Raw genomic sequence first — 27,917 nt, 5'->3', positions numbered from 1 at the left:
AAAAAACGAGCTTGGAAATATTTTGTCGAAATGTGGTTTAATGTTTTCGCTTACATTCTTAATCTTCATGTGGCTCTAATATCTGTGACGACATCTTTGCTCTTTTCCTAATTTTCCGAAAGATTGTTTACAATCTACATTATTATATGCAGGGTGCTGTTTTCCTTTTCCTTGGTGCATATGCCTATTGTACGTGTAATGTATGGATATGCCTATTTCCTACACCGCTCATATCCTATTGCATGCACACGTTTCCTGGACCCACTCAAGCTGCATAGACTTTTTTTAGCCAGGACACCCTTCATCTCTATCTGAAACCTATAGCTATCCACTAACAGCTTGATTGAATTCTCATACTTCTTCTGCTTATAAGCGCCCGTCTACTCCGAAATTGTACGCTTATAAACTTGCCGCCAACTACATACTCGCAAGTCTTTGCTTGTTTCAATTATGCGGCAGCTTGCATTTTCGAGCTGGGTCATATAATATTAAACTTCTCTAATAATAATCTCGTTATAACTTCACATTTCTTATGCCACCCTGTAGGCCCTCGGCAAGCGCCTAATGCGCCGCCGTCGAGCGATGCTGAGCGCTCTCTTTTCGGAAGGCTCTTTCTTTCCCGGCGCACAGACTTCTCCGATGAAGGCCACGCAGGAGACACCCACACAAGCAAGCCACAGCACAAACACGCCCATGACGTCATCGAAGGTCAGAGTGGACGCTTGCTCAGGCCCTGAGGAAGAGGATGATCCACCTCCGCAGCGCTTCATGTCCCCCATGGATCGCGTCCACCAGTAGTTGACCAACCCTGCTTCCACCAGGCGGCCGATCCTACGGGCGGAAGAAGCAAAAGCCAGAGTGTATGACTGTGTCACCGTGTGGAGTGGTGTTCCTCGAAAGTTTTGTATCACTGAAATAGATTAAAAAGATGCTTTGGAGGATGCCAATGAAATCTTTACCACCTGGCTCAGATAATTAAGGTAAACGTGCATTAAGACAATCAGCTATAGGGCTAATAAATAACTTGAGGCGAAATATGCAGAGCGGTGAACAGAGCACGAATTTGGTCTCAGTATAACACGAGCGTATTTAATAGCGGGAGATTTAGAGTAAAGAAACCATTCGGTAGTTCGGTAGCACTAGAAATTTTTTTTTGTCCAGTAGAAAATATTATTTACAATATAGCCTGATTTCAAGATTTGCATCGGAAGAAAACATTATTGCCACTACAATTGTATATTCCGGTTTCCGTGCTATTCGACATTGAGAGAAGCGTTAACGCTACTTGGTATTGCTTCTCACTATTGACTGAAACTTATTAATAGCAGAGCCTAGAAGATCATTGCAGCCAATAATTCGCAGTGCGAAAGGCAACAATAGACGTTAGAAATAATGAGCAAAAATATTTGAACCTATAAAGCGACCAGAGCGTTAATTAAATGGCTGATGTCTACTCATAAGCAGTTAAATTATTTGGGAAACGGATTCCAACAAGGCAGATACCCAGAAATGCTTCTAGAGCACTTCCCCCTTCTAGGACTACAGCTACTCGGCAATCAGCTTTTTTCATATAAACTTATGTCTCATGTGACACTGCGGTAAAGACATTCATAAGCCAACCTACACTTTGTTGATGTCAGCGAACAGCTGTGCGTCTATGTCTTTTCGGGCAAAACTGTTGAGCGGATGGGACACGAGGCCCTCGCGGGCCAGGTAGAACTCTGCTCCAAAGAACTCCCGGCATACAGAAGAAACCCGAAAGGCGAGAGAGGTGGCGTCACTGATGATGGCCGCTTGCCCTCGGGCCACCCGTTTCAATAAGGGCTTCCCATACATCATAGCCACAGGAACTGCAGTGCCTCGATCTCGGACAACGCGGCCGATTTGGCGCAGCTCCGGGTTAGTTGAGTTCTGCACCAGGGCAACAATAGTTTTTTGTATCACACGTAATGATTTTCACAAAGGATTATTAAACTGTTTGATCAATTGTGGCCTGCTGATTTCTCTGCGTTTTATGTGTGTATGTGAAGCAGATTAAGGTCACTCTCTGCTCGGATAACAAACCTCTTGCCAACGTCGAAAATTATTTCGTTTTTGTTAGGTTAATCGGGTTTTTGTCCCAAAGCGACTGAGAAGAGACGCGGTAGTGGAGAAATCGGAAATGTTGACAACCGTGAGTTCTTTAACATGCACGGATTTTGCACAGCACACGGACGCTTTGCTTTTCGCCCCCATCGAAAAGTGGCCGCCACGGCCAGGATTCGATCCCTCATCCTTGGGCACAGTAGTGGAGTGCCCTAACCCCTGCATCACCATGGCGGGGCTATAGAAATAAATGGGCAAGAAAGAAGAAACTTGATACAAAGACGAGACTGACATAGGCATGTTACTTGCATCATCAGAGTTAATGCTTTACAATTCACGACTCGTCAAATTCTCTGTTGCAAACCAAGTAATGAAGTGTATCCGCAGTCAGCATCTTGCAAGTAGCATGTTTGTCTTTGCGGCCCAGAGGAAGCATATAACGCGTGTGTGCAAAGGTAGATGGGGCACACTGCGATATTAGCCGTTTGATGCGTTATCTGTACTACGACCATTTCTCACACCTAGGAGACATCGCTTTCTCAACATCGCCTATCTAGCGTACTCAAATGCTTGAGATGCTCGTGTTCAGAAAAGCGCCATGGGTTATATAGTTTCGAAAAAAGAAAAAAAAAGTCTGCATTACATCCACTGCGTTAGTTTGTTGGACTTTGAAAGTTCTTTCAGTGTTAGTAAAGCTGTCTGTGTAACGTTCTCCGTAAGGCCTTACACCATGATTTTAACCAAATAGTATTGCCTAGTTGCTAACAATGTTTGAACTATTTTGATCTTAGTAACTTGAGTAGACTGAACTCTACCTATACTCCCTCTCCTCTCGATTGATTTCTATGATTCTCTATTATATTAATATTTTTGGGGGTGCCACTGAAACAAATCCGTGTTCTATACATCCAAACGTATGCTCGCAAGCATTGCGTCATGATCGCGCGTTTCGTTATGGTCTTGTATGTTAGAAAACTACAAATTTTAATAATGATGTCACTGTGATCGCATAATACCTGCTGCACAATTTTGAATTTTTTTATTATTATGGTTGACATGTTATAACCAGATCAGGATTTGAAAGTGTCATAATTTGTTTGTTGATTGGCTTTTATATAACCTATATATAAATCAGACGTATATGCCATGTTTAAGGAGATAAATAACTGCTTTATTAGGATACAACGTAGAAATAAAATAGGAGTTGATAACCGTGGGAAGTGGTAAATACAGCGCTTAACAGTAAATAGAATCAGTTTTAAATTTTTGACGATGGCAAACAAGCCAGAGGCATTGAAATTATTGCGATTTCTGTTTGCTGTGACGGTCAGCGTTTTATTTGAGAAAACAAAAATCCCTAGACAACAACAACCTTCTATCTCAGCAGAATTTTGTGCGTCGGTTAGGGCGGACTAATGTTGTATCCGACAATAACAACCTCATGGAGCTATATGACACTTTGCATATAAATTCCACATGGCATGTTTTATAAAGCTGCCTCAAAAATAAAACCTTTGAGCCCTCCTCTCTTCTCCGTTTTTGTTCTGCCAATCTTACTGCGTGTCTTTTGATGTTATGTGGCTATTTTGAGTATCCCTAATAGATTACACTGGTACAGGAATGATATTTTAAATGCTGGAAATGGTGCACGGCACCAAAATTCTTATGCGGAACGGCCCTTCATTTGGAGCAAATATATTCATGAAAAGTAATATTGTAAGCACGAAGTGTTACATGAATGTTATGAGAACTCTTTGAAATCAAAAGGACCGCAAAAATTATTTTTCGGTTGTGGAGCTCCTCCACGTGCTTTCATTGAGCAGCGTTGCTGTTCAGGATCTTAAGTTTAGGAGACACATAGAGTATAATTATTGAATAAAATTCAATATAACTACATGAGAGGAACTGTGTACTTATACAACCACCATACGGCGGTCTTGTTATCGCTTTATGGCTCTCGCGCTGTCTTCCGAGACCCAACTTCTTTCTTTTTCCAAGAGGGCACCCGTATAATCAGTTCCGCTGACATCGGAGCCAGGGTTCATATAATTTTTGCAGACTTGCGATATACAAGGTAGAGGCCGGTCATAGGGGATGCTTCTTGGTACATACCCGCAACAAACAATTTTGATCGAGACGCTTCGGACCGCCTATGTATAAGAATGTGAAAACGTTAATCTTTGTGGTGGCAGTGTTTCTGTCAGTTAATATTAATTGGGATTTGTGTGTGCGCGGAAATAACAGCTTTTGGCATAGATCTTACATCCTAGACTGGCGGTACTCGGGCATTCTTACCGCAGCCGCCTTGTTAGCCGTTGCACTTGTCCTCTTCGTACGTCTACCTGCGTTCTTTCAAACTTAAGCTTCTTTACACCATCACTGTACTTTTTCGTAGGCGAAGCATTGGCGAGGCCTGCCTCGTGGAGCCTCACTTGTGGGCGATTCCCTTTCCGTCGCGCTTACATAGCAGAGGGGTTGCGCGACCCGGCTAACAACCTTCCCTTAGCAATGCAATGCGGTGTTTCACCTTTGAGAAACCATCTTGATGCACTGCACCCCCGCCCCCATCCCCCTCGCTATAGACATCGCGATTCAGCGGGCGAAGACCTGTCATGATCGATCCCTGCTCCGCTGCACCCCCTTTTTCTCCCTGCTGTTCCGACTGACTGCGCGAAGCCGTCATCTTTTTCTAGCATCACTGAGAGCCCACATTGACAGACATATGAACGCGTAAATCTTGAGAGTAATATGAGCCATATTCGCTGTCACCACTGGTATTGCTGTTAAATCTCCTTAACTTTTGTACTTATAAAGGGGACACCACGGCTACGGATTATGTTTCCTTTCTGCCGTGTTCGCCAATACGCTCTCGTGGCTAGGGCGTCATATGAGTGCATGATGCCAGTATCCGTCAGCACCAGCATTCTGAAGAAAGATGCGAAGCTCGCTGTACAGTGTGGATATCTTATGATGTTTTTGGTGCAGTTGCTTGAAACGCTACTTCGCACTGGCTTAGGCAATAATAGCTGTTGATATATCACATCTTTCAGATACGATAACACTTTCTAAGCACCACCAACTAGCACCCTTTTGTCTATATATTCACCTTTTGCAAGCTACCAACACGGCACAATCATGGCGCTATAAATACACATGGCGCCGCAAGTACTCTCAGCATGTCAAAAGCACCCAAGACAATAAAACGAGCAATGCGACTGGAGTGTGTCCGAGGAAAATGCTAAATGCAATCGAATTTCAGAGAAATTACAATAGCTGCGGTGAAACCCTCCACCGACAACAACCGACAGCAAACAGGCCGTATACTCGGAGGCAAAATAAACCCTTAATTAATAATTCCGACTGTTAATTGTAAATACTTCGTTTAATTTGAAGCACTTGGAGATTCAAATCCACTTTGGATCTGTTGTCACTCAGACGACCTCTGGCGCTGCATGGTTATATAACAACAAAACACACACACGCAAGAGAATTAAACCAAGACGTCTTGCTCACCATGCAGCGCCAGAGGTCGTCGGAGTCGTATAGCCAACTAGGCCACTCGCAAGTACTATTGTTGTCACTTCCAGCCGTAAGTTCTGGGCAGTTTGGGAGTTTTTATAATTGAAACATATTATATCGAACTTCGATTAAATTGCGGAAAACTGCGAATCACTCCTCTGAAGCCGTAGACAGCAATGCAATCATACACATATTTTGTTCCAAAAATCGGGAAGCGCAACGAGAAGTTGTTTAAAAATGGAGTTTTTCGCGTATTGTTAGGTTTTAAAACAGCCCTCAATAATCTGGTGATAATTAACAAAACTCGCCTAAGTTTCTCCTATTTATTTGAAAAGCGCCTCTGATTCGTTCCTGCGAGCGTTAATATTACTCAATGCGAGTGCAGCAGCAAGGTTTAGTTCTTATCTGAACAATTATTTATTCCTATCAATATGGCAGTAACGTGATGTTACAATTTCCAACTGGTCGCATCGTCAGAAATTCCAGCCGTTGATCTACGCTAGGCTTACATTATTGGTATAAGCGCAGTGCAAAGGTCCGAGAAAATATTTTACTACTCATCGAAAATTGTACCGTTCTATAATATATTAGATTAATAGCATTTCCCAATATTGTACAGTACCCTTACAAAAAGCTCGACCGCATTACATGAGTCATGTTCTCACTCACGCTATTCAGTGCACCGTTTGGAAAATGCACTTATAGCTGACGCTTTGTGCGCTTTCGATGCATACCTGAAAACATGCATTGGTGCAATACGTTCGTTCAAGTTTGCCTTATAGATTCCAATCTACGTCAAATAAATCGCCTAGCGGAATAAACACGAGACGCCACGCATTGTGCCTTCAGAGTGCGGTTATCACAAAACGCAACAATGACTCACCGCCACCATAGCTACGTAGGAAGTGCCAAGCCACATGTGCGGCACAGTCTGCGGCCTGCGCACGAGATGTTGGGCGCTATCAATCTTCTCTACCTCTGACTTGATCATTAGGCAGGCGCGCATGTGGCCACAGAATGCGTTCATCAGCACCAGCGTGGCCAGCCACCAGACAGCACTCAGGATCCGCTGGCCACTGCGTTTTGGGGCGTGTGCTGACGCTGCGTGAACAACGAAGCATAGTCGCTAAAAATGAACATTCCTTTTAGAAACGGAGCAAGAGGATTTAGGCTTTTTTTCAGTACAAAGTTGAGCCAAATACCTAGAGCGGAAATCTACAATTATAAAGCTGAGGCTATCGCTATCGTCATTTTGCACTTTCTAGCAGATGGAATTACCAAGCAGTTGCTCCACAACATTCTTTTTTTGCCCTAAAATTTCGTTTACGAAAATGGCCGAAATCGATTTTCAATTCCAGCGTTGTAATTGACTGGATTTTCAACTCCAGTGATAGGTCATCAGTTCACTAGACTTTGCATTGAGAGAAATTCTTTATAATGTCCATCCAGCATTCTTTCTCGTCTAGGCCTTTCAGAGCCTAAACCTTTTGATATTTTAAATAATTGATGGTAAATCTACTGCTGCACCATACCAACAGGAGAAAATGATGGTTTTTGATAGACCTTGGTTTATTTCAGTAAATAGCAACAAGTTGCCAAGTTGCGTCTATATAGCAGCATGCATGGTAGATCGATTCCTCGTAGTTATAAAGAAAGTCAATGTGCATAAATTTAGCCACGTCTGCTCACCGTGCACGAGGAGGACAACTGGTTATCGTTGCTGCTTGCCTCAAAGCCTTACTCATATTTATTTGAAGGTCATACAAATTGATGTGTGCAAGAAGATGGTGCTTCCACAAGAGCAGCAAACGAAACTGATTTGTTCCAGCCGCTGCAAGCCTTTTCCTCTTTCTTAGCACGCAACGCTGAACGAGTTGCCGTACTTCACCTCCTAGTACGCGGCGCTAAACGCGCCACCACTGTGCATTCTATCAGGAGATGAAGTCGTCCCAGCGAACAATCTTCCGTCGGAGCGAACATGGACAGGGAGATGCCTTGTTGGGAAAAACCGGTAAAAAAAGCGACAGGGCAGCTGGTAAAGTCCTGGATATTCGGAAAGAGGTAACGGTGAAGATGCGTGGTCAATTTGAAGGCGCAGTAGTTCCCGAAGGGGCCCCACTCTTCAGATTTCTTTGGGATCATGCGCAGAGGGGCCGCCTACCGGCTGCAGTATGGCTGAGCGATGCCACCATTTGCTCGAGCTCCTGGCGGGCAACGCGTTGCTTTTCAGGAGCAAAGCGACGAGCTGTGGCGTGCGTCGGTAGACCATTGGTAATAATGCGGAGTTCAACGTCGTGATTGACAGTTTTTTCTTGTCAGGGGAGGCTCTCAAGGATGGGCACTCTCTTAGCAGGTCCCCATATGACAAAGGGATGGTAACACGAATGGTAAAGGCAAATGGGGTAGAAAGGAAGTGTCTACCAGGCACAGGTAGTTCAGTGGTCGAATTGCAGAGCTTTTGTAACGCCATGCATAGCAGGAGAGATAAATGGTAGTGAAAATCCGCTTCCAACATGAAGGCTAAGAGCTGCAACCAAGAAAATCCAAAGGAATGACCGGCGTAGACGAAGGTTGACGAGCAGTGATCGTTTCTTCTAAACTGGAATCCGCGAGCTGTTCCCGGCTTGGAGATGGCAGCGGCGGAACAGTACAGTCCACAGCATTGGCAGGGAATACACTGACCTCAGCATCGCTGTCCACCAGATACCACAGTCCACTGATAGAGTCGGTAATGTAAAGGCAACCTTAATTGTCCGAAGAACCACTCGTCACCAGTAATGATTTATTGGCCCGTTTTCCTACCTGTCATAAACAGAGGCGCATGCAATGCTCCGCCGTTGCGTCAAAATGCCTGTTATATAAGCAGAACGGCTTGTCGTGACGCTCCGCAGTGGGACGAAAGATGAGCGGTGCGGAGGAATACGAGCAGCTGTTGCGGACAGGGCTCTGATAACGTCGGTGAGGACGGGCTCGGAGACTAGGATTACTATGTCTGGAGAACAGCAGGACTTGTAGATCTTGTAGATTACGCCTGTCGTTGCGCAGTTCGGCAAGTACTTCAAGATATGCAGCGTAAAGTGGTGTACTAGGTGGAAGCGGATTCTCCAGAGCTGAAGAACGAACAGATGTCACAGATGGGGGTCCTGTTGGAGTGCAGCGACGTCCATGACATTATCCGCGTGACAGCCTAAAGTCGTAAGGGGCGTGTCACTTACCATTGCCAGTAACATCTGCACTGCAGAGAGGAGCGTTGCAGGAACAGCCCTCGAAGAAGCTGATTGCCAATAGCTCCTGCGCGGTCACCAAGCAGGCCCTGCATGTGCCGAGGAAGTTGCGAAGGACGCCAGTCACCGAGCTCTGTCGCGGAAAGAAGCTGCTGCAGCCGCTTACGGTGCGTCCCAGAATTGCTGATTTCAATTTGTCGTACGGGTCCGCAGCTGGGCGTTTTGGCAGAATGTCGCGTACCTCGCGCACGACCTCGGCTGGCAGAGACGCCTGAAGGTATCCAAACCGTTCATTCCTGGGAGGGAATGTTCGCCAGGCGGAAGCGGGCTTCGGCTTATAAAAACCATATGTCAGGATGTTTTGCCCAGAACGGTGGAAGACAGCCGGCGTAGGCGTCAACGAAGGGGACGTGAGATGGTGCAGCTTGGGAAACGTGATGGGACGCAGAGGTGCTGTCCATGTCCGCAGCCGTGGCCTAGTAGTTAGAGCGCCCGTCTCGGCTGCGGGAGGTGGTTAGTTCGAAACCCACCGCCGGACACCCACCGGTAAAAATGAGTACAAGCGTCCCCCGGCCTGGCGCTCGGCTTTTCCAGGGGTGTGCGTTTGGGAGAAGCTCCGTAAACCCCGCTGGGCGCCCCTCCTCCGCTTGCCGCTATTGTGGAAGCACCGTCTTCTTCCAGAGTGCTGTCCAGGTCAGCACTCTGGAAGAAGACGGTGCTTCCACAATAGCCGCAAGCAAAACTGATTTATTTCAGCCGCTGCGCCTGGGTTCCGTTTTCTTCTCACCGTGCGACGCTGAACGCGCCACCACAATAAGTCCTCTCCTAGCGCGTGGTGTTAAACGTGGCACAGCAGGTGATTTTTTATTTATGAAGTAATCATATTCATTTCATAAATTTTGTACATGAATTAAAACATACTACGTTTTTGGAGCGGCTAATTATAACGTAACCTCGCTCTTATGAAATACACATATGCGACCGCTTCGACATAATCAACGCTAATATTTTTCACAAAAAACATTTGAAATAAATCTAACCTTTGGCGTTTCAGAGCCTGACTTTTTCATATGTGGTGAAAACTTCGAATAAGGAAAAAAAATTGATGAAAATGTCTAGAAAGCACTAATTATGTTTATACAGAAATTTGTAGTTACCTTCTAAGAAGAGGTTCTCCACGTACATCCAAAGCGCATCGCTGATATGGCTGGCGACAGAAGGGTGCTGTCCCATCATGGATCCGTGTAGGTGGTTAAGCAGGGCTGTAACCGCAGACACGATGAGCAGCGCCACGCTGAGGAACATCCAAACCTATAACCGAAAGCGTTGGTCTGTTTTACGAACCATCGAAGTGCCCCTACATCCACTCTATCTTAGAAGCCTGTCGCTATTGAATAACATATCGCAACTAACTTTTTTCCTCTAACCAAACATTAACCGCCCCTTCATTATCTTGCTGATATTTCTGGTTAAACAAATACCCTTTCACTGCTCCATTGTCGGCCTGAAACAAAATAGCCTATACTGGAGTGCTGAAGTCTTCTAACGCCCTCTTCTCTTAAGTCCTTACCAACCCGAAATGGTGAATAAAAACGCGACTGGCAAAAAATGTCGACGATGTAAGAAAGCGTTTATTTTCGCATTTTTATTTGCTCTTGTTTATTCCTAAACATTTGCCGCACGTCCTTTCTTGGTTTTCTTTATATCTTTCTGCTTTCACTCCTACCTTCCTCCCTTCCCTTACGGCGCGGTCAGGTGTCCACAGAACAAGTGTGAACGATACTGCGCCTTTCTTCTCCTATGAACCAATTATTATAATTATTAATAATAAGTACAACTGCAGTTCCTTTTTAATAGCGCCATTTATTGCCTTAGGCACGAATGGTTTTGAAAACGAGAGTGGGGATTGTTATATACATCAGAAAAGGTTAGTCGATCGAACGAAGTCGAGGAGAGGGCAGTAATGGAGCCCTGCGTCCAGGAAATACAACAGACACGCGCGGCTGCCTGGTGCTGAATCGTTCCTTTCAGCGCCGCACAAACCTACAAGTGGTGAATATCTGCCTCAGTACTTTCGGAGTGGCAGGCAGGATACATTGGGCAGGAATATAAAGACCGGCATTTATGTCAGGTCTGAGTGGCGGCCTGTAAGGGAACCTCAATCCGTATCCTATGAAACACAAACTCATCTGCATGGGAACAGCGCTGGGAGGGTTGTCAACCCTGGAGAGACTACAGGGTGCGTACGGCGTCGTATTGGGTCCTATCTTGTGCAAAAATATGGTTTGGTTTGGTTGTCCCAAGCCACTCAGTCTATGACGGACCCCGTAGTGGGACTCCGGAAATTTTGATCACCTGTGGTTCTTTAACCTGCACTGAAATCGCACAGCACAGGGGCGCCTTGCTTTTCCCCGCCAAAGAAAAGCGGTCACCGAGGCCAGGATTCGATCCCGCATTCTTGGGAACAGTAGTCGAGCGCCGTAACTACTACGCAACCCCTGCTGGGTTTGTGAAAAAGTAGAGTAGCATCATCCATACTGACGCACCAAGACATTGGTCAGGAGAGGCTGTAGTGGCAGGTTGAAGAATCAGTATAGAGCTCATTATCATTCGTTTATTTCAGGCTCACTACGTTTATGACTCCGAATGTTCTGTTTCGGCTGGCTGATATGGTTTTCAACGTTAGGTAATTCTAAAGTGCGCTATAGGTAGTGACATGAACCCTAGGCTAATATTGGTTTCCAACAAATCTTATTTCCTTGGCTATTTTTGATAGCAAAGGACCATCTGTCATAGCAGCCCTCATCTGAAAGGTGTCAGTTTTCTAGACAATGACCGGTGAAAGCAAAGCTAAGTACCGATATAAACTTTTCCGCACTGATTTGCAATTTTAGGACAGCAGGCTTTACAGTCGCGATTCTCTCACGTTATTTCTGTGGACGTCAGGCGTGGACAGTCACTAAACGCCGCCCCGTATGTCCCTTCCTGCGTCATATACCCACCATCCAGTCGAAGGCCATAATGTATCCGAAGACGCTGCTTTCCTGCGAGGAAGTGCGGCCTGCTAGGATGCGCAGCTCTTCCAGATAGAAGACCGCCGTAGGCTTGGCGATAGTTAAGCGCTCGGAGGCCGGGAAGAATGGGCCCATGGCCAGGTCGCTCTCCTGCAGGGCAAAGTCCCAAACGAATAGAGTTATCCTTCTTCCGGGATTGCGCCCGTACTTCTGTGAGTAAATTTGAAAATTACTAAATCTAGCGAGTCCGTTCTTTTTAAGACAAATTAGCAAGATTTTGTATCGATTGATGCTATGAACGCTACGTAAATGTTGTCCTACTATAGAGGTACCGTCATTTTTTTGGGAAAGAATATTGAAGTTTTTTACCAAAAGATATACTCTCATCATAAAATATACAGGAGTGCACCTGTGCAACCCTTTCACCGTAACTGTGAAAAGGTTGCGAGTTCAGTTTCGATATGAGGTCATTAATTCTGCTTTTTGCGGTTATTCTGAAGTCTACAGCTTCACTTTTAATCTACTTATTTAGTTTACTTATTATTCATTCTGTTTGTATTCTTTCGTGCTTTTATGTTTACTTTTCTGCTGCTTTTATTGCTTTTTCTTGTTACCTTTAGCATACTGCTACACGATTCACATATTTTACTTTTCTTCTGATTCACACTCTGTACACATCTCTTGGTCAGATACTGTCGACACATCCTGTCTACGCGAATCAAGAGCCAAGAAATGCTTTCGTATTAGTTTATCATAACGCTGGTGCATTCCACTGAGCACACACCTGCTAGGAGGTGAGAGGAACTGGAGAAAATATTCAAGACAAAGACTGCTTTGCAGGATGTATCAATTATAGCAAGCTTAGTTTTATGCAAGTGATTATGCATTTAAAAAGGCATAAAACAGGAAGTAATGTTCGAAATATTTGCATGGGCAAATAGTTAGCAAGGATAGGAAGATGTGGCGTATTTGCTGCTGGGCTAAAGAGCCGTTATGAGTTCGATGCATTAAGTTGGGGAAAGAATGACGTATAAAAGCAGCGATTGGAGAAAAAAATAGACGTCTGATTTAGCAAACAATGGTTTGTAGTTAGTTTTATGTGGTGTCGACCGCACACGGCGTCGCCTTGCACAACGTGAGAAAATTGCCCTAAAAGTAGAATGTACGCATTTAGAGGTCGAAGATAAAAACATCCTCTGGACATTGAAAAGTTAAGGTTCGGATTTTACTTTTATCTTCGTTTAGAGAAAAAGTTGTGTATGCAGCACAATGTGGGCTAAAAATTTCTGAGCCAAGGAGGACCCGACATAGGAAATGCAGGCCAGTTCCTGTGGGCTCGATTCGGGAGCTGAAGCGATGGCCGACGTAGGCATTAATTGGGCTGTCGACAGAAGCCCTGATGGGCCCCACTTGGGACCAATGCGGGATGCCTTAATGGGGCTACAAACATTTCTCCTGCATTGCCAATTATACACGTCCCGCCAACTCACCCCAATGTACCCACGCCAGCGAGATTTGGCCAACTGCTCTAGACGAAGGTTTCTTTAAATTTTGGTCAGCCCCTCTGATAATGACACAGGACCGATGCTGTTTCTACAACGGCAAGCGCAAACTTGGGTTTGACCACATTTGTCCATAGCAGGTCGAATGCAGATATCTGATGGGCAGCCCTAGTCTAAGTTCGGGAACTGAATATTTACGAGTATAATTTGGCAAATATTGTATACATACAAACATCTACATCAAATTTCACAATAATTTGATATGATTATACCAGCCTAAATGACGTGATATTAAACCTTGTGCAGGCGGTGACGTTTCGTGTCCTTAACGGTAATGTTTTACGAAACGTTCCAGGCCGTTTAGGGCAACCACTTAAACAGCTGCAGTTGGTAATGTGCATGTTTCAGTCCCTTTCGCTTAATTTCCATGAGCGCAAGAAAAAATGCCATGAAAATTTTCTAACCGACTAAAGATGCTAACAACTGTTATACAAAGTATGCATAATAGTAACTTAAGGCAACGTCAAATAAAAGACGGAAAGAACGCGTGCATATTAGTATGCAGACACTCCTGTGCGTTCAGCTTCACTAAGGCCATTGTAGGACCCACAGCGGAGTTTATTCGCCATTCCCATTAGGGCTAGCGCAATTTTTCGCGACAAGAGCCCGCATTTAGGTTACGTAGACTTTCATTCTTAACGAATCTGACGAGGATGCGGAGGAGCGAGCTTCTATCCATGCAAATACCCATGTGCGACCTAAAGCGCTTTTCTGTAGGTTGGACCAGTTGGTCTTGATGTTGTTTCTGAAATTAGTCTACACTTGCTTTTGCACGTGCGTTCAAATTTCCCAGAAGGGACCGATTTCGGTATCGTGCGGGTAGATTCGGCTTCCAGGCCCATTACGGTCATTGTGGAAGCAAAAGTGGTCTAGCTAAGGCGGCGTCATTTGGGCTTCACGAGGCCTTGGTCAAATTGATTTATCATTCATAATCTACCTGCCCTCAAATAACCTAAAAGAAACCATTAGTGGTAGAATGTGGGCATACTCGTTTTTTATACGGCTGATGTATGTCCCACAAAGAAAAAATGTTGACGGCCCCGGCCATTTCGGATCTACGAGGGCTTTCACGGAAATAGCCGAAATTTAGGTTGGGTCTGCTCTCAGATATCCAACAAGGAATCCTTGTGGTCTTGAGGCAGGAATGTTTTCGGCATTAACACGAACAACACCGCTATGGGACCCATGTAGAAGGAACACAAACAAGCCGAAATAGGCCTTGCCAACTTTTGCCTACACCGGACACACTGGGGCCCCACATTCAGCGCTAACAGTAGCGGGTACGTGACAATAGGCGGGAATGTCACGAAATTGCAGTTCTCCTGTTAGATATATGCAGTAGTGCGGAAAATAAATGTCGAGCATGAAGATGTTCGAAGACACAATGACTTATCCCCTTGCTAAATGTTTGATGGCATAGGGTATATGTTATTGGACTTGAAGTTTCTTATATTTCGAGAATAAAATTTCCCTGATGAGCTGAACAATATTTGTATTCGAAAGCAAGTCTGAGCAACGTTTACCACACTTGCCATTGCACTGAATTTAAAAAAAAATAGCTGATGTCTGGTTCACACTGCGTAAACTTGTACCAGCACTGGTAGACAAAATGTTGCCGAACATTTTATTACCAGGCACTCAAGCTTCCAATCTTGATCCCTATGATTTCACATATGAGTTCAATCATCCTTGGTGTTTATTTGCCAAATATGTATTCACGGGCACGTATGGTAGGTAAGCCACTTACATTTCGATGCAGCATGCCCATGCAGCCAGTCCAGGAACCATCGGGCTGAGGGCTGCCCGTAGTCACCTCCGGTGGCAGAGCGATGGAGAAGCTGCGCCATTCCGATTTTAAATTTTGTGTCCACAATTTTAATTAATCGTAGTATCATTATGAGACGCACATTAACTCTTTCGAGTGAGTTGTATTTACAAAATATATGTGTTAGAAACAGTCCGCCTTATTTTCAAATACTGTGCGTTGAAATTATTTGGGCTCATATGCGATAAAAAGTATTCTTTAAGGTAGGAGGACACTTTCAAGACCTGTCAACAATGAAAACAAAAAAAATTTTGAATTTTATTGTATGTAAATTAGAAAAAAGAATTTCTGAATTATTGGCACGAAAAATTATGCTCCTAACTAAATCCGTTCAAAGATACAACCGAACTTGTAACTCCCTACACATTTTGTAAAACTAGAACTAACAGTTTCATATTACACAAACCCGAAAAAATCCGAAAAGTTGTTAATGTTTTCACGGTCTTGCACTTTTTCCTTTTTAGTATTTGAATTTGCAATCATATTGATCGTTTCTAAGCATGTATGTGGCTTTTGTTTGAATTCAACAACAAAGCTCAAAAGACCGACGCATGACATTTTGGCCACGTAGGCTGCAAATTGATGAACATGCGGACTAAGTTTGTTTCTAAATTTTATTGCATGAATTCAATATTCACTTTTAACTGATTGACAAAAATAATACTTTTGAATAAAACCGTTCCAAAGATAGCCGTATTTGTAAACCTCTGTGCATTTTGGTAAACTTTTAGCGTAGCAAAAAGTATAATTCCCTTTTTTAGTGATCTTTTTTCTTTTTGTTATTAATATGTAAGTTTTATAATAACACTGTTCCCATGCATAAGTGCCTATTTCTTGCATTTAGGAATAAAAACGTTCATAAGAGTGATGAATGACGTTTAGGACACATGGGTGGTGTGCACTAGAGCGTTCCAGTACGAAAGAATCTGTAGACAATCCTTCTGAAGCCTCGTGTACGTCTACGCCTTAACCTTGTTGTTTGCGTTCTTTAACCACATCTAAAAGGGGAAAAGCTCCTTTGAAGGCTTGATCGACAGGCGACCAACAGAAATCCTCCCGTCGCTCTATCGATTCCGCAAGAAACGCGAGCCCATAGAGGGAAAAATAAATAAAGCGAATACCAAGGAGAACCTTGGCTATAGATGTAGCCGATTCCAACCATTTTGGTGAATTCTGTATGACATATGTAGCTATATGAAGTCTTTTTTTTATTTTCTTTTCTCGAAACTCACTTTTCTGCCACTTCGGCTTAAGCGAACGTTCGTAGTGTTTTCCCCAGAAAGATACGCTAATAAAACTTTGCGCGCTTATTCTTCATGCATTAGGCTGTCAATGAATCACGGAAAATTAAATTGTACAATAGTATTTATAAGTGTGAAATTTGCTGTAAGAATCAATTATTGAAAACTATAGTTTTTGGTAAATATATCATATAAAACGACAACTCCTGACATTGTAAATATTTCGGTTAATGGCGCAGGATCCACCTTCATGCATATAATTGTAAAATGTTTTCTTTTGTGTCAAGGTATATAAGAGTTATGATTTCCAGCGTGGGATGCGTTTTTAGTACATTGCTTTACAATAAAATCACAAAAAATGTTTTTATCGTACATTTGAACCTTCTGACTAAAATACAAAAAGGCCATCGTTAATATAGGTCAATTACTTCTTCTTTGAGTTCGATATTCAATATTCTTTTTTTTTTCTAAAAAGTGGTTTCCTTTCATAAATGCAAAATATTCTCACTGACGGGATATGTTCACGTCATCCAGAAATACATGTGGTTTCCTATCAAACATTTTTTTTCTCGATCCTTAGGGGAAACCTACCTCGAGCGTTAGCGCTACCTTGATTTTTTTTCATGAATTTTTGCGTGCACGTTGAGCTTTGCAAGACGGTGGCGGGAATGAGTGGCTTTTCATTTATGTTTTCCGTATGCAATGAAACTTTGGGGTTGGTACAATGCACAGCCAGAGTTCGCGCGGCTTTTCTAACTCTCCTTTTTAGGTCTTCGAGAGATAAAATTAAGCCAAATCCGGTCAGAATTCGCAATCTCGAATGTGGCCACCCCCGGCATGTGCATACACGCAGGACTTTGTGCATATTGCGTCGTTTATGTGAACAAAATCTTTTATTGACGTCAACTAAAAATATACACTGACAATAGAAGGGTGAGGGTGAAATTTAGTTTCTTGCAACTGAGATCCTCTAAGTACTTACTGCGCATCAAAAGGTAGAGGTGCGCTAACAAAATACGGAAGGGACGAAGAAAGCACAAGAGCAAAGTAACAAAAAGCTTCCTTTTTTTTCTTCGCTAACTGAAATAATAATGGCAAAAAACAAGCAAAGAAAACAAAGGCGAAACCAAAACGAGAGATCCCGAAAAACAGCATGTTACAAGATTCACATCGCCTTGCCTTTCTGTCCAGAAAAAAACATCTTTTCTTTCCTACTAAACGCAATCGAATGACAGCTCGCATAACCTCCTTCATCCGTAGTCAAAACCACAGAAAATACTTCCCATACCTCCCGTGATCCTGCTTTCGTGATCGCAGAAGTGCTCAGTTTCTGTTAAACAGCGTTCACCCTTGCTTTGAGCAATGCACTGCTGGGTTCTTGTTGTGACTTGCGAGAAGTTGCGTTGAATGAGCTGCGTACAAATCAGCACGCTGTGTACAAATCAGACTTCCCCGTGGGATTCAGGATATAAAATACGTGGAAAAAAATTCTGTTGACATAATAACAACTTCTAACCAAACACAACCCGCTACTTGACAGTTCATTGCTGAAGACATAAATGTGAACCCGTGTTCAACAGAGTATCTATCTTTCTACGATCAAGAATCCAGGTCACGCGAAGCTGCGAGAGGTCTTTTCAATAGCTTTGATCGAAGATGAAAGTATGTTGTTATGTGAGCGCTGCTTCGGCCGCGTTGACTGTAACATAAAAGGTGACTTTATTTCAACAGAAAGGCAGAGATTTGTGACGCCTGTTACGTGGTTGTAAAGATTTTTCGCCTTTGTTTTCTTTTTTTTTCATTGTCATTGCTGTTGGTGAAGACGATAATAAAGTATACTGGCCTACGTTTATAAGAGTATTGAAGTATAGTGGTATTAGGTTCGCAGATGTGTATTCTGCTTTTCCTTTGTATTTGCTAGCTCAGCTGTAAGTTGCGTAGCCAGGGCCAGATTAACAGTGATGAGGGCCGGGTTCAAGAACAATTATAAGGGCCCTGTTCAAGTACAATAAGAAGGGCTCTATAAGCCCCCCCCCCCCCCCCCCCCCCTTAGTTTTCCTGCTTGAGAGACCTAGCGCGTTTTGGAATTTCATGCTGAAAACACACATTCTATTACTCGAACAAGTGTATGAACAAGGAGTGTATGAAAATTGCTTCAGCATATACATTACCGCCGAGCACATTGACAGACTGACATTTAGAATGAACTGTTCTAAGAAATAACAGGACACACAACATATTCCCTCAAAATCAGAATGCGCACTCATGAGAAATAAAATTCTGGAGTTATTGGGGAGATTTAGAATAGGGGAGCTATACGGTCAGGGGGTAGGATAATTGCGGGGGGACGATGCGCACGCAAGGAACTCTGCGAATAATGTGCAGGTGTGCGGAAATCACTCAGCCTGCGCAATCACGCTCCGCTCTTCCTCTATTCTCCTAACCTATAGGTTCCCTTATCCTAAAACTCTCAATTTTTCTTGGCTAATTCTATAACGCAGGATGATCGGCTGCGTCTGCGCACAGACGTAGAAGAGATGGGTCTTGCTCAGAGGCTGTTAGTAAATCGTACACTACCAATTATGGAATAGTTTTCTGAATTTATCCAGCAAGACGAATTAAAGTACGCTTAAGGCACTTGAGGCGCTTAGGTTGGTGTTTCTACAGAAATTTCGATATTATATTCCATGTGCTTACTTAAAGTACACCCAATAATGTTTATTGCTCCAAACGCAGTCAAAATGTGGGGAGCAAACTCTTTTCAATATAGTGGCGCCTGTAAAAAATGACATCTTTACTTAACAGACGTAAAGTGCAGTTTTAACGCTCTAAAATACACCCTATTATACATTTACAGTCTATGTCCACATTTAAAAAGGCAACATGTTGACATTTAACACAGAATGTTTATTTTAGAACGGAAGGAAATATTTTTTTATGTATCCCGCACTGTTTGTGCTTTATATGTACGGGAAAAACATTAATTTTACGAGATAGAGTACGCAGCTAGTTCTACAGAGATGCCGCAGCCGCCGTAAACAGCGGTCTGAAAAAATAGGGCGGACAAAGAAAACATGGCTGACTCTTAAGCTTCAGCTTTGAGTGTATTATAAGACAGCGTAAACGGCTTCTATTTGCCGATTCCTCATGCACAATATCGCTCACGCACATGCGCCTTCATTTAAATGAAGGGGGTGAGCACTTAAAATATGCTATCGCGCCTACAAGACGAACCTTTTGCATATTTCTAATTTATTTCAGAAATAATACATGTTTACAAAATTAGGAAAATATCGGTTAAAATTTTTACAAGAATACAATGCAGGAATGAAGCATGTATTCGTATAACATGTCTGCTTCCATCATTCCACTCACAAGCAAGTGAATAAAGGTGTTTACTTTCTATAATCGTTTTCGAGCGTTTTGCTGGGGGCGTTTCTTCATGAGATGTTCAACGTTGACCAGTGTGATATTCTAGCGTCTACACTAACACCAGCGACCAGTTACTTTGACGGGTGTCAGCTATGGGCAATTTTAACTTCCAACTAATCATTTATTGCTTTTGTCACAACTTTAACTGCTTATGCTCGGTTTAATAAAACACACAGCTGATATCAACAGCAGTAATGATAGGGGTCAGTTGATTTACCAGCTAGTATGAACTGACTCAAGAACTGAAATTGTCTACCCACTTGTCTACCCACTGGGAACCGCTAACGTCCCACTGGTTGGCATCAGGAACCAGTTAATGACAGTTAAAGTACCAGCTGGGACAAGAAGAAACCAATTGAAACGAGTTAGAACCCGCTCAAACAATTTATGAGTTTTGTTTTCATCCGTTTGGACAAGTACAAAGCTATGTACTTTGACTAGCGAATAATGAGGGTTGCTTTGCTGATTAGGCGGACAATGCGACGAACACCTTTTGAAACATTTCACATTGCTGTACATAAGCTCGAATTTGAACGGTGGTAAACCAAGAAGAAGATAATTTTGACTATTTCGGACCGTACCTTGAAATCCACCACATTTTTTCCCCCTGTCGAGGGGCTCTTGAGAACGGAAGGGCCGGTACATTTAACTCTTTGAAACCTGTATACTGCGGTCCTGTCAGTGTAGCACAATCAAGTTGTCCAGTTCAATTCTTTGCTATTGTTGCGATACCGATTTGATTGCTTTCCACTTAGCAGCGCTTTAGTTTGAAATAAACATCGAATGTTCAGTACCAATGTGTTACTGGGACGGTATTAAAACTGCATTTAGGAAATTTATTTCTGAGCTCCTATGCAATAGATGCAACTGTCCAAGCCAACTTTTCTGCTAGTCTTTCCAGAGAATCCGTAATGCCAGTCCTTTGGCCAACACAATTTTCCTTACAATAATATTATTCTTTGTTGCCTATCGAAACCTGTTACCATAAGAGGTCCCACCTGCGGTCATCCACCTTGGGACCTCTCGCTGTATATTTCTGTATGTTGTTTTTTGATTCGAAAATAAACTTTCAACTTGAACTTCACATACGAATCTCTGACTACACATTATTCTGCACGTTGTAACTATTGCAGTGGCCACAGCATTCTGAATATAGAAGCAATTGAAAGAAACAAAAATGTCTACAGGACAAATTTTGTGGTAGTTAGATATTTTAATAAAAAGCTGGTAAATGAAACAGGCAATGTTCCATATATCACCGGAGTTAGTTGCTTATAATTTCGCTCTGGTGTACAATTCAAGAGTTTTCGCTCTTTAGAGGCTTCTGCCGTAAACAGTTTCAGTGATATGCTTCTAATGACTCGGATATTCCAAAACATATCTGAACCTCATTCTGAAAGGGATTCGCTTTTGTCAAGACAAACGAACAACTCAGCAACTAATAGGCGGCTATGAAATAAAACACTAAGTTTTCGTTGTTTAAAACAAGAATATACGAACATTTTGCAGAATAAAGCCCCAATTGTACAAGGCATAGTAATTGCTGCGCACACTTGTGTGGCTCGGTCACCAAGAAATCGCGTTGAGACATGCCATTCAGAATCACTGAATAACCGCAAGAGGGAATACGAAAACGCACTGAAAATTCCTAAATTGCAAGCACAGCTATGAGCAGGACTGCTCCTGAACGCTAGACGTAGGGCTATCAACAGGTGCCCCAGAAATAATAGAAAAATTAGTTCGTCACTTTAAACTTACTTGAAACGCAATGCTTCGACGAGAGAGTTGAAAATGTTGCCTACAGGTCCTGTTAGAATGTACCCGCTTTTGCCATCACTGGCAACGTCCGTGTGGGGGCTGTACTGTAAGTGACGTTCAGCAAAATGCAGAGCTTCGCATCAGGTAGATTTCTTGGAGAATGACAGCACAGCACACAAGCGCAGGAGGAATAATGTTTGGCCTCTTGACTGTTCAAAATGTGCCTTTCCGGTGGCAGAAAGGAAGTGCAGAGAGGCTATTGCCCCTTTCACTGCCTAACAAGATAAATTTGTTTATTAGTGTGAATGCCACATGCCAACAGTAGAAAATAGCGGTCTGGTACATTCACTTCTGGGTAAGGATGATTGAAAAAAACAAACAGAAATGAGCAAATTATAGAGTGGAGCTTGTAAATACTCACGTGCATAGTTTTTAGGGCCTTTATTCTTTAGTGGAAGACCACAAACAGGAAAGCAGACATCAGTTTCTCTCTTCTAGTGTGCAACCACAATAAGTGCCGGCTAGTTTGAAAATTATAGCATGAATGGTGCTAGCAATACTCTATTTTTGTTTTAACCGCAGCCATTCAGGTAGATAATATTTTGTTTTTAATCTATACCTTAGCTTAAAAAGGATTATGACATTTAGGATTATACCGCAATGGCAGTGATGACAGTCAACTACGACTACCTTTGTCAAGGCTCGAGGAACGAAACTGGAGGTACAAAAGTCTAGTTTGCGTGGGTAATTAGGTAACATTGTTTATTTAAAATTTATTGCAGAGATTGGAATCTTAATGCTGTCGTACGCTTCATTTTCAATTCATGTCCTAAAACTGAGCCAAATGGTGAAAATCGTCAGATCTGACTGGTTGATTGATGAGCTGAAATTAGTTACCCTACCCTATACTAACCATGGTCAGTACGAAAGCGAAACACGACTTGTGCATACCTTGAAATAAGCGCCTGATGAGTCCAAGTGAGAACCAGCTCAAGTCTGCGCTGCATTCAACTATGGGATTGTCAAGCATGAACTCTAGCTGCCCTCAATGTTTGCACTATTGTGCAAACCTTGTGTATATGATAGATTCTCTGAGGAGAGCAACGGCGTTTTGTCCAGGCGTACTCTCTGTGAAGTAAATAAAGCGTATTGAAAGTAGCGACAAGCAAGTGTCATATTTTAATATTATTTTTGTAGCTCAATCCAGGTCCAGCAAAAAGAATTTGTCCTACTCAATCGAACCTTCTTAACCAAATTCAAAAGCGCGCTGAAAAGGCAGCGTTGTGAATGGGATAGTGCCTTGAATACCAATCGATCCTTATGCCATAAGCTAACCAGCTCGCAAGGGAACTACTTGTATCTGAGATGAGATGTTTCTTTAAAAGAAATAAATACTTACAGGCATGATCGAAACTCTCAAAACGCGGTCGTACATACTGGCACTTTCTTCGCGGGGAAAAATAACAGGAATTTAACGCTTCACCTCGCGGGAAATTACTCTCACTGAAACCGAAGTGTGGCCTTACTGTGAATACATCATTGCATCACTAGAACAGTCAAGCCCTGAAACATCGTCCTGCCGCTTCTTAATAGGGAGATACCGCCCACAAAAGTCGAGGTAGCGAATCAGGAGGCCTACCACTGGTTCCCTTGGCTTCAAGAGCAATCCTTTCAGCATTGTGTGACACATAGAATACGACCAATTAGAAGCTAGTCTCTTATGTTGCTCCGTTTAGACCACTCATGCGAAAAAAAGCGATAAGTCGAACACGCTGAATTGTCCAATCTGAGATTCATTACAAGCCGGCACTAAAGCGAATCTGAGTCAATCATATTTAGCTCCAGAGAAAAAGAGACCTCAAGCCTTCGATCTACTGCAGCGTTTGATAAGCCAGCTTTAACATTGCAACAGCTCTGCGATTACACGGATCAGTCTGCGGATGATAGTAGCATATTAGGACAGTTGTATGAACGCTTGATGCAAAGTAGAGGCGAGGATTGAGGATTAGACATTAACATGTTCGTAAGAAATGGAGATTGAGTGCGGTCTACAGGAACCTATAGGCTCCCAAATTAGGGCCAAATCGAACTTCCCAGTTGCAAGAGAACGCTACCCATATCGGTTCACTCTCTCGTCTTTCTTTTTATTCAATGGCCACAGGACACAGAAGTCGGCTAATTCTGTCTCACTTTTATTCACGCTGGTATAGAGGCCTAATTAAGGATGCATTCACGTAGTCAAGAGCAGCGCCTATGGAAGTCAGGGCTATCAGAAATTCTACCTCTCTCGTCTACACGAAACCAGATTATCATCTGGCCAGCTCACATGCACAAATGTATTGTGAAGGATTGTCCCGTGAGGCTTTTTACTGACGACACAATGTAGCTGTCATCGCCCGTTTTCAGATAAATGTTTCGTAGCTAAGCGTAGCAAATGTCTGTGCCCGTCATACATGTGTGTCCTTTTCTGTCTTTTTTGCAACCGCTGCTTCTTTTGAGCGTATACACAATCAGCTAGCATTATTTTATAGCGGCCACACTGCAGAACCTAAATCTGAGTTTGTCTGTTTCCGTTGTCATTTAAGCCGGCTCATAATTTGGAAAGGTTGTGGTAGGGATACAATCAAACAGTCTTATAACGACGCTGACAGTCTCGCCGATATACGTTGCTTTGGAGGTTCATAGAAAACGCACATACGCCAAGACAATCTGAGACAGAAGCGACATATCTTTGGTATTGCGTTGAGGACGAGTTTTAAAAGAACGATTTTTCAACGCACACTCGACCACGCCGCGTCGAAAGCTCTCAAGCTTGCCTATATGCCTCTGGCCGAGAACGCTGCCATAGGCAAGCAGCTTTAGGAAATCAAAATACTTCTGAGGCTTTCGCGGCTTAATGCAGAGGGTCTAGAACCTGGTTTTCGAACGTTGAATAAGTTATTAGTATTTATAAGGGAAGTTACTAGAGTGGATATGGAAGCAGGGCTTAGTCTTTCAATTGCATAGTCTTAACCGCTCCAGAAGTACCTAGGTCTTAGTTAGTGCAGTCCCCCAGCAGCTACAAGGATCGTGGAGAAATGATTGATGGCATATAGGGTCGTTTATACCTAAACACCAGGTGGAACCACCATTTAACCCGCTACCGGTAATTAATGCAAGCTTTCAGCCTTGATGGCTCGGCGCAGACAATGCACTAGGCACCAGTCTGAAACAGACTGTCTTCCGTAAGCGCACTGTCAGCACGCAGCAGTAATGCAGTGGGCAGAAATTCTAATGTGCAGAGAATGAGATGGCCTCTTAAGTTAGTAGGCCATCAATACAATCCACGTGACCCATCCCGGATTCACATGAAATTTCACAGATTGTTGTCGTTAGTTGATCACAGCCACGTCTAACAATCTTTTCAACGTTTCCCATATTCCGCAGATGCCCAATTTTGTGTTATACGATAGCGTTTCTTTTCTAACTTGCACGTACAACTGCACCGACTGCCCTACTAGCACACTGGTGCAATAATTTTCATTTAGTAATTGCTGATTCGGGGCATACGCTGTCGTGACGCTGGGACTAAGTCGACCCGGCCTTCACTTGGTAGCCTGCAGAGACTCTGGGTTGATGAAGGATTGAATCTTCGAAGTTGGTAAAATATATACAAGCAGGTTTAATGGCACTTTGACAAAACCTATTTACATGAAAAAAAGGGTATATCAGCAAAATGGCAAGCGTTAAGAGTTCATAGCGAGAAGCGTCTGGATGAGCCGTTTACCCAGGACTCAGAGCGTCATTTCGGGCTCTGCAACGTCCTTAAATCCCCTATGTCCAGCCCGTCTCTGAAGATGCTGACCAATCAGTTCCAGGGCACACCCCTCAGATATCGGCAACCAATCGAACACATCACTGCACTGATGGTCAGATGCACTGACTGGTCCCGTATTGTTTCGTCGGGCGTGGTCACTTGTTGTCGGGTAGAGCTTGGAAACGGCGAGGAGGTAAGTTTCGATTCTTCTGCAAAGATCCGCTATGTTGGTTCCGGCAAGTGGATTTCCTTCGCAGAAACCCAAGTGTACGTGCGCGCCACGAATACTGCTCCCAGCATTGTCCCTTTCCGGCAATTGACACTCTTTTCTGCACTCACGAGAAATTCTCTAATGGCCGTAATCCTCATGCTCCTTTCTTCTCCTGTACGTCAGCGGACGTGTCACTCCGATCGTCTCCTTTGGACAATAGGCATTCGGATGGATGGATGGATGGAATTTAGGAGCGTCCCCTTTGAAACGGGGTGGTAGCAGTAGCTATCATGCTCATTTTTCTCCCTATATCGTAATTATTGATTTCTTGATTCCTCACTTGACAATAGCGCCTTTCGACTTGAAAGGTGAACAGTTGAACAAAAGCACTTCCGGCTATTTCTCACAGGGCGACGCTTCTTTGTATTTTTCTTGACGTTTCCTTGACAGGGCCAACTTGGCAGTTCTAGGGTTACGACAAAGCAAAGCATACTCACACAAAAAGAATCATGTGAACACGCTCAATTAGAGCCCTTGCACAAACAGGACATATCAATACCATGCCCACAGGCGCACAATAGTGCGCGCAAGCGCGGACCATGCACGGACGCGGACCATGCACGGTCACAACAACGTTTATCGTTTGTTCTCTTGAATGTGGAAGAGTGCACCGCTCGATATTTGAAAAAAAAAATTTCATCTCCGCGCTTGTGGGGAGTGCGTGCACATCCCTACATTTGAAATAAGGCTCCTCTATTTTTGTAAAGTTAGCGAGTGCTACACGAGCGCCCGAGGGGTCCAGGGGGCAGCACTAGCAGACGACGCGCTGCACTCTTTCATGCATACCGCGTACTTTTGAAGCCGCGCTCGGTGCACACATAAACCGGTTAGCTCAACAGATTTGTGTCCTATCTTGCTCAATAAGCTTCGAAAGACAGAGATAATAACCTTAAAATGTGTGTGCAGCATGAATGTCAAAGACAAAAACACGCGCGTTAACGACCCAGTCCGTTCCTCTGAACCATTCGCCTCAGTACACTGCGGTTAGAAAACTGTCCATTAATTATGATTTCAAATTTGTAGCGAACTTGAAGTAGAAACGATATTTCAGTAAAGTTATTGGGCTGGTTTTCTTAGCAGAAATTAAGTAGACTGCGAGTTTTCTGTACATTTGGGAACGTTGCTGCGCACAGAGCTCCAATGAAATATGGGCGTCGTTTGGGTATACTCCGTTATACGCACTTTTATTGCGGAAGCTATACTACTCTAGGTTTCGAGCCTTCAGCGTCGCGCTGCCGCACTTAAGTGACGCTGTTACGTCATACCCTACGTGACACTAGGGTGAGAGCTGGGCTACCAACTCCAGCGGTCGGCGTAGCGCGGTCGCAGCCAAGGCACAGCGAGTGACCTCACACCCCACGGGACCCAAAAGCGGTCGGCGTGGCTCGCTAGAGGCGCTGCTGGTGCTGACGTGATACGTGACGTAAGGCACATTCATACGGCTTGGTCAAAGCGGGGACTTTATATGTGGGCTAGCAGGAACTGCCAACTTGGGTCTCTCGTGTCACATGGGATATGGGTATGTCAGAATCAGCTAGCTAGGACCCTGGCATTCACGTGAACCCTTTTAGGCCACTAAGGCACGTTCATACGGGCTGGTTAAAGCGGGGCTTCATATGTGGGCTGAGGAAGAAGAAAAAGAGAAGAACACTGTTTAAACCGCAGCTAATGTTTTCGCTCAATATTTGGTTCAAAGCGTTGAACCCTTGATCTGTTTTCGCTTGAGTTTATTTCGTTTACACGGTATTCCAATAGCTTTAATTTGAAGAAGTCAGTTTTTCTGCAGCTGTGCGTTACCAACGCATGTGTATCTTCCAACAACAAAAAAATAAACAAAAAACGTTCGGGTATGATGCGATACAAAGCTCACGGTTAATTTTTTCTCACTTTTATTCCGTTTATTTGCTTTATATTGTTTTTCTTATAGACTGCCGGGCAATAATGTAACCAATACGCTTGAACGCCGCCTCTTGAAACTTGATGAGTCCGTGTACGCGTTCTGCGGAACTTGTTTGAATTCGATGCAACGCCACCAGACTTAAAACAATGGCTCAATAGCATTTCACACACACGGTTGTTCGTACTCTTTTTATGGTACATTTTTGTGTCTTTTTTTAAATCTGATTCACCGATATTTAGCATAGGCAAATATTGACTTACTATTTCGATCACTTCGACACATTTGCACCC

General features: G+C 43.5%; 1 protein-coding gene across 1 annotated transcript; it reads right to left on the bottom strand.

Annotated features, from left to right (window-relative positions):
- Positions 1 to 29: 29 nt before the first annotated feature.
- LOC146180106 (putative glutamate receptor) lies at positions 30 to 23,065 on the bottom strand. Its single transcript, XM_084580328.1, has 8 exons — positions 23,060 to 23,065; positions 21,661 to 21,764; positions 15,152 to 15,242; positions 11,831 to 11,992; positions 9,986 to 10,139; positions 6,488 to 6,705; positions 1,625 to 1,911; positions 30 to 831 (listed from the first exon to the last, which is right to left on the bottom strand). Exons 1-8 carry the CDS (start codon positions 23,063 to 23,065, stop codon positions 531 to 533), a joined length of 1,323 nt encoding a protein of 440 aa, XP_084436454.1. The 3' UTR covers positions 30 to 530.
- Between the last annotated feature and the right edge of the window lie 4,852 nt (positions 23,066 to 27,917).

Source organism: Amblyomma maculatum, chromosome 9 (assembly GCF_055883805.1).
Source record: "Amblyomma maculatum isolate TAMU_Amacu chromosome 9, ASM5588380v1, whole genome shotgun sequence".
NCBI lineage: Eukaryota > Metazoa > Arthropoda > Arachnida > Ixodida > Ixodidae > Amblyomma > Amblyomma maculatum.
The sequence above is the reverse complement of the archived record's forward strand: the minus strand, read 5'-3'. Positions and strand labels throughout refer to the sequence as shown.

Excerpts from the sequence above, each read along its gene's own strand:
- LOC146180106 (XM_084580328.1), bottom strand. Across the intron at positions 15,243-21,660 it reads GTCGAAGCATTGCGTTTCAA|CTTCTCCATCGCTCTGCCAC; the intron begins GTAAGTTTAAAG and ends GGAATGGCGCAG. Across the intron at positions 1,912-6,487 it reads CCTACGTAGCTATGGTGGCG|AACTCAACTAACCCGGAGCT; the intron begins GTGAGTCATTGT and ends GCCCTGGTGCAG.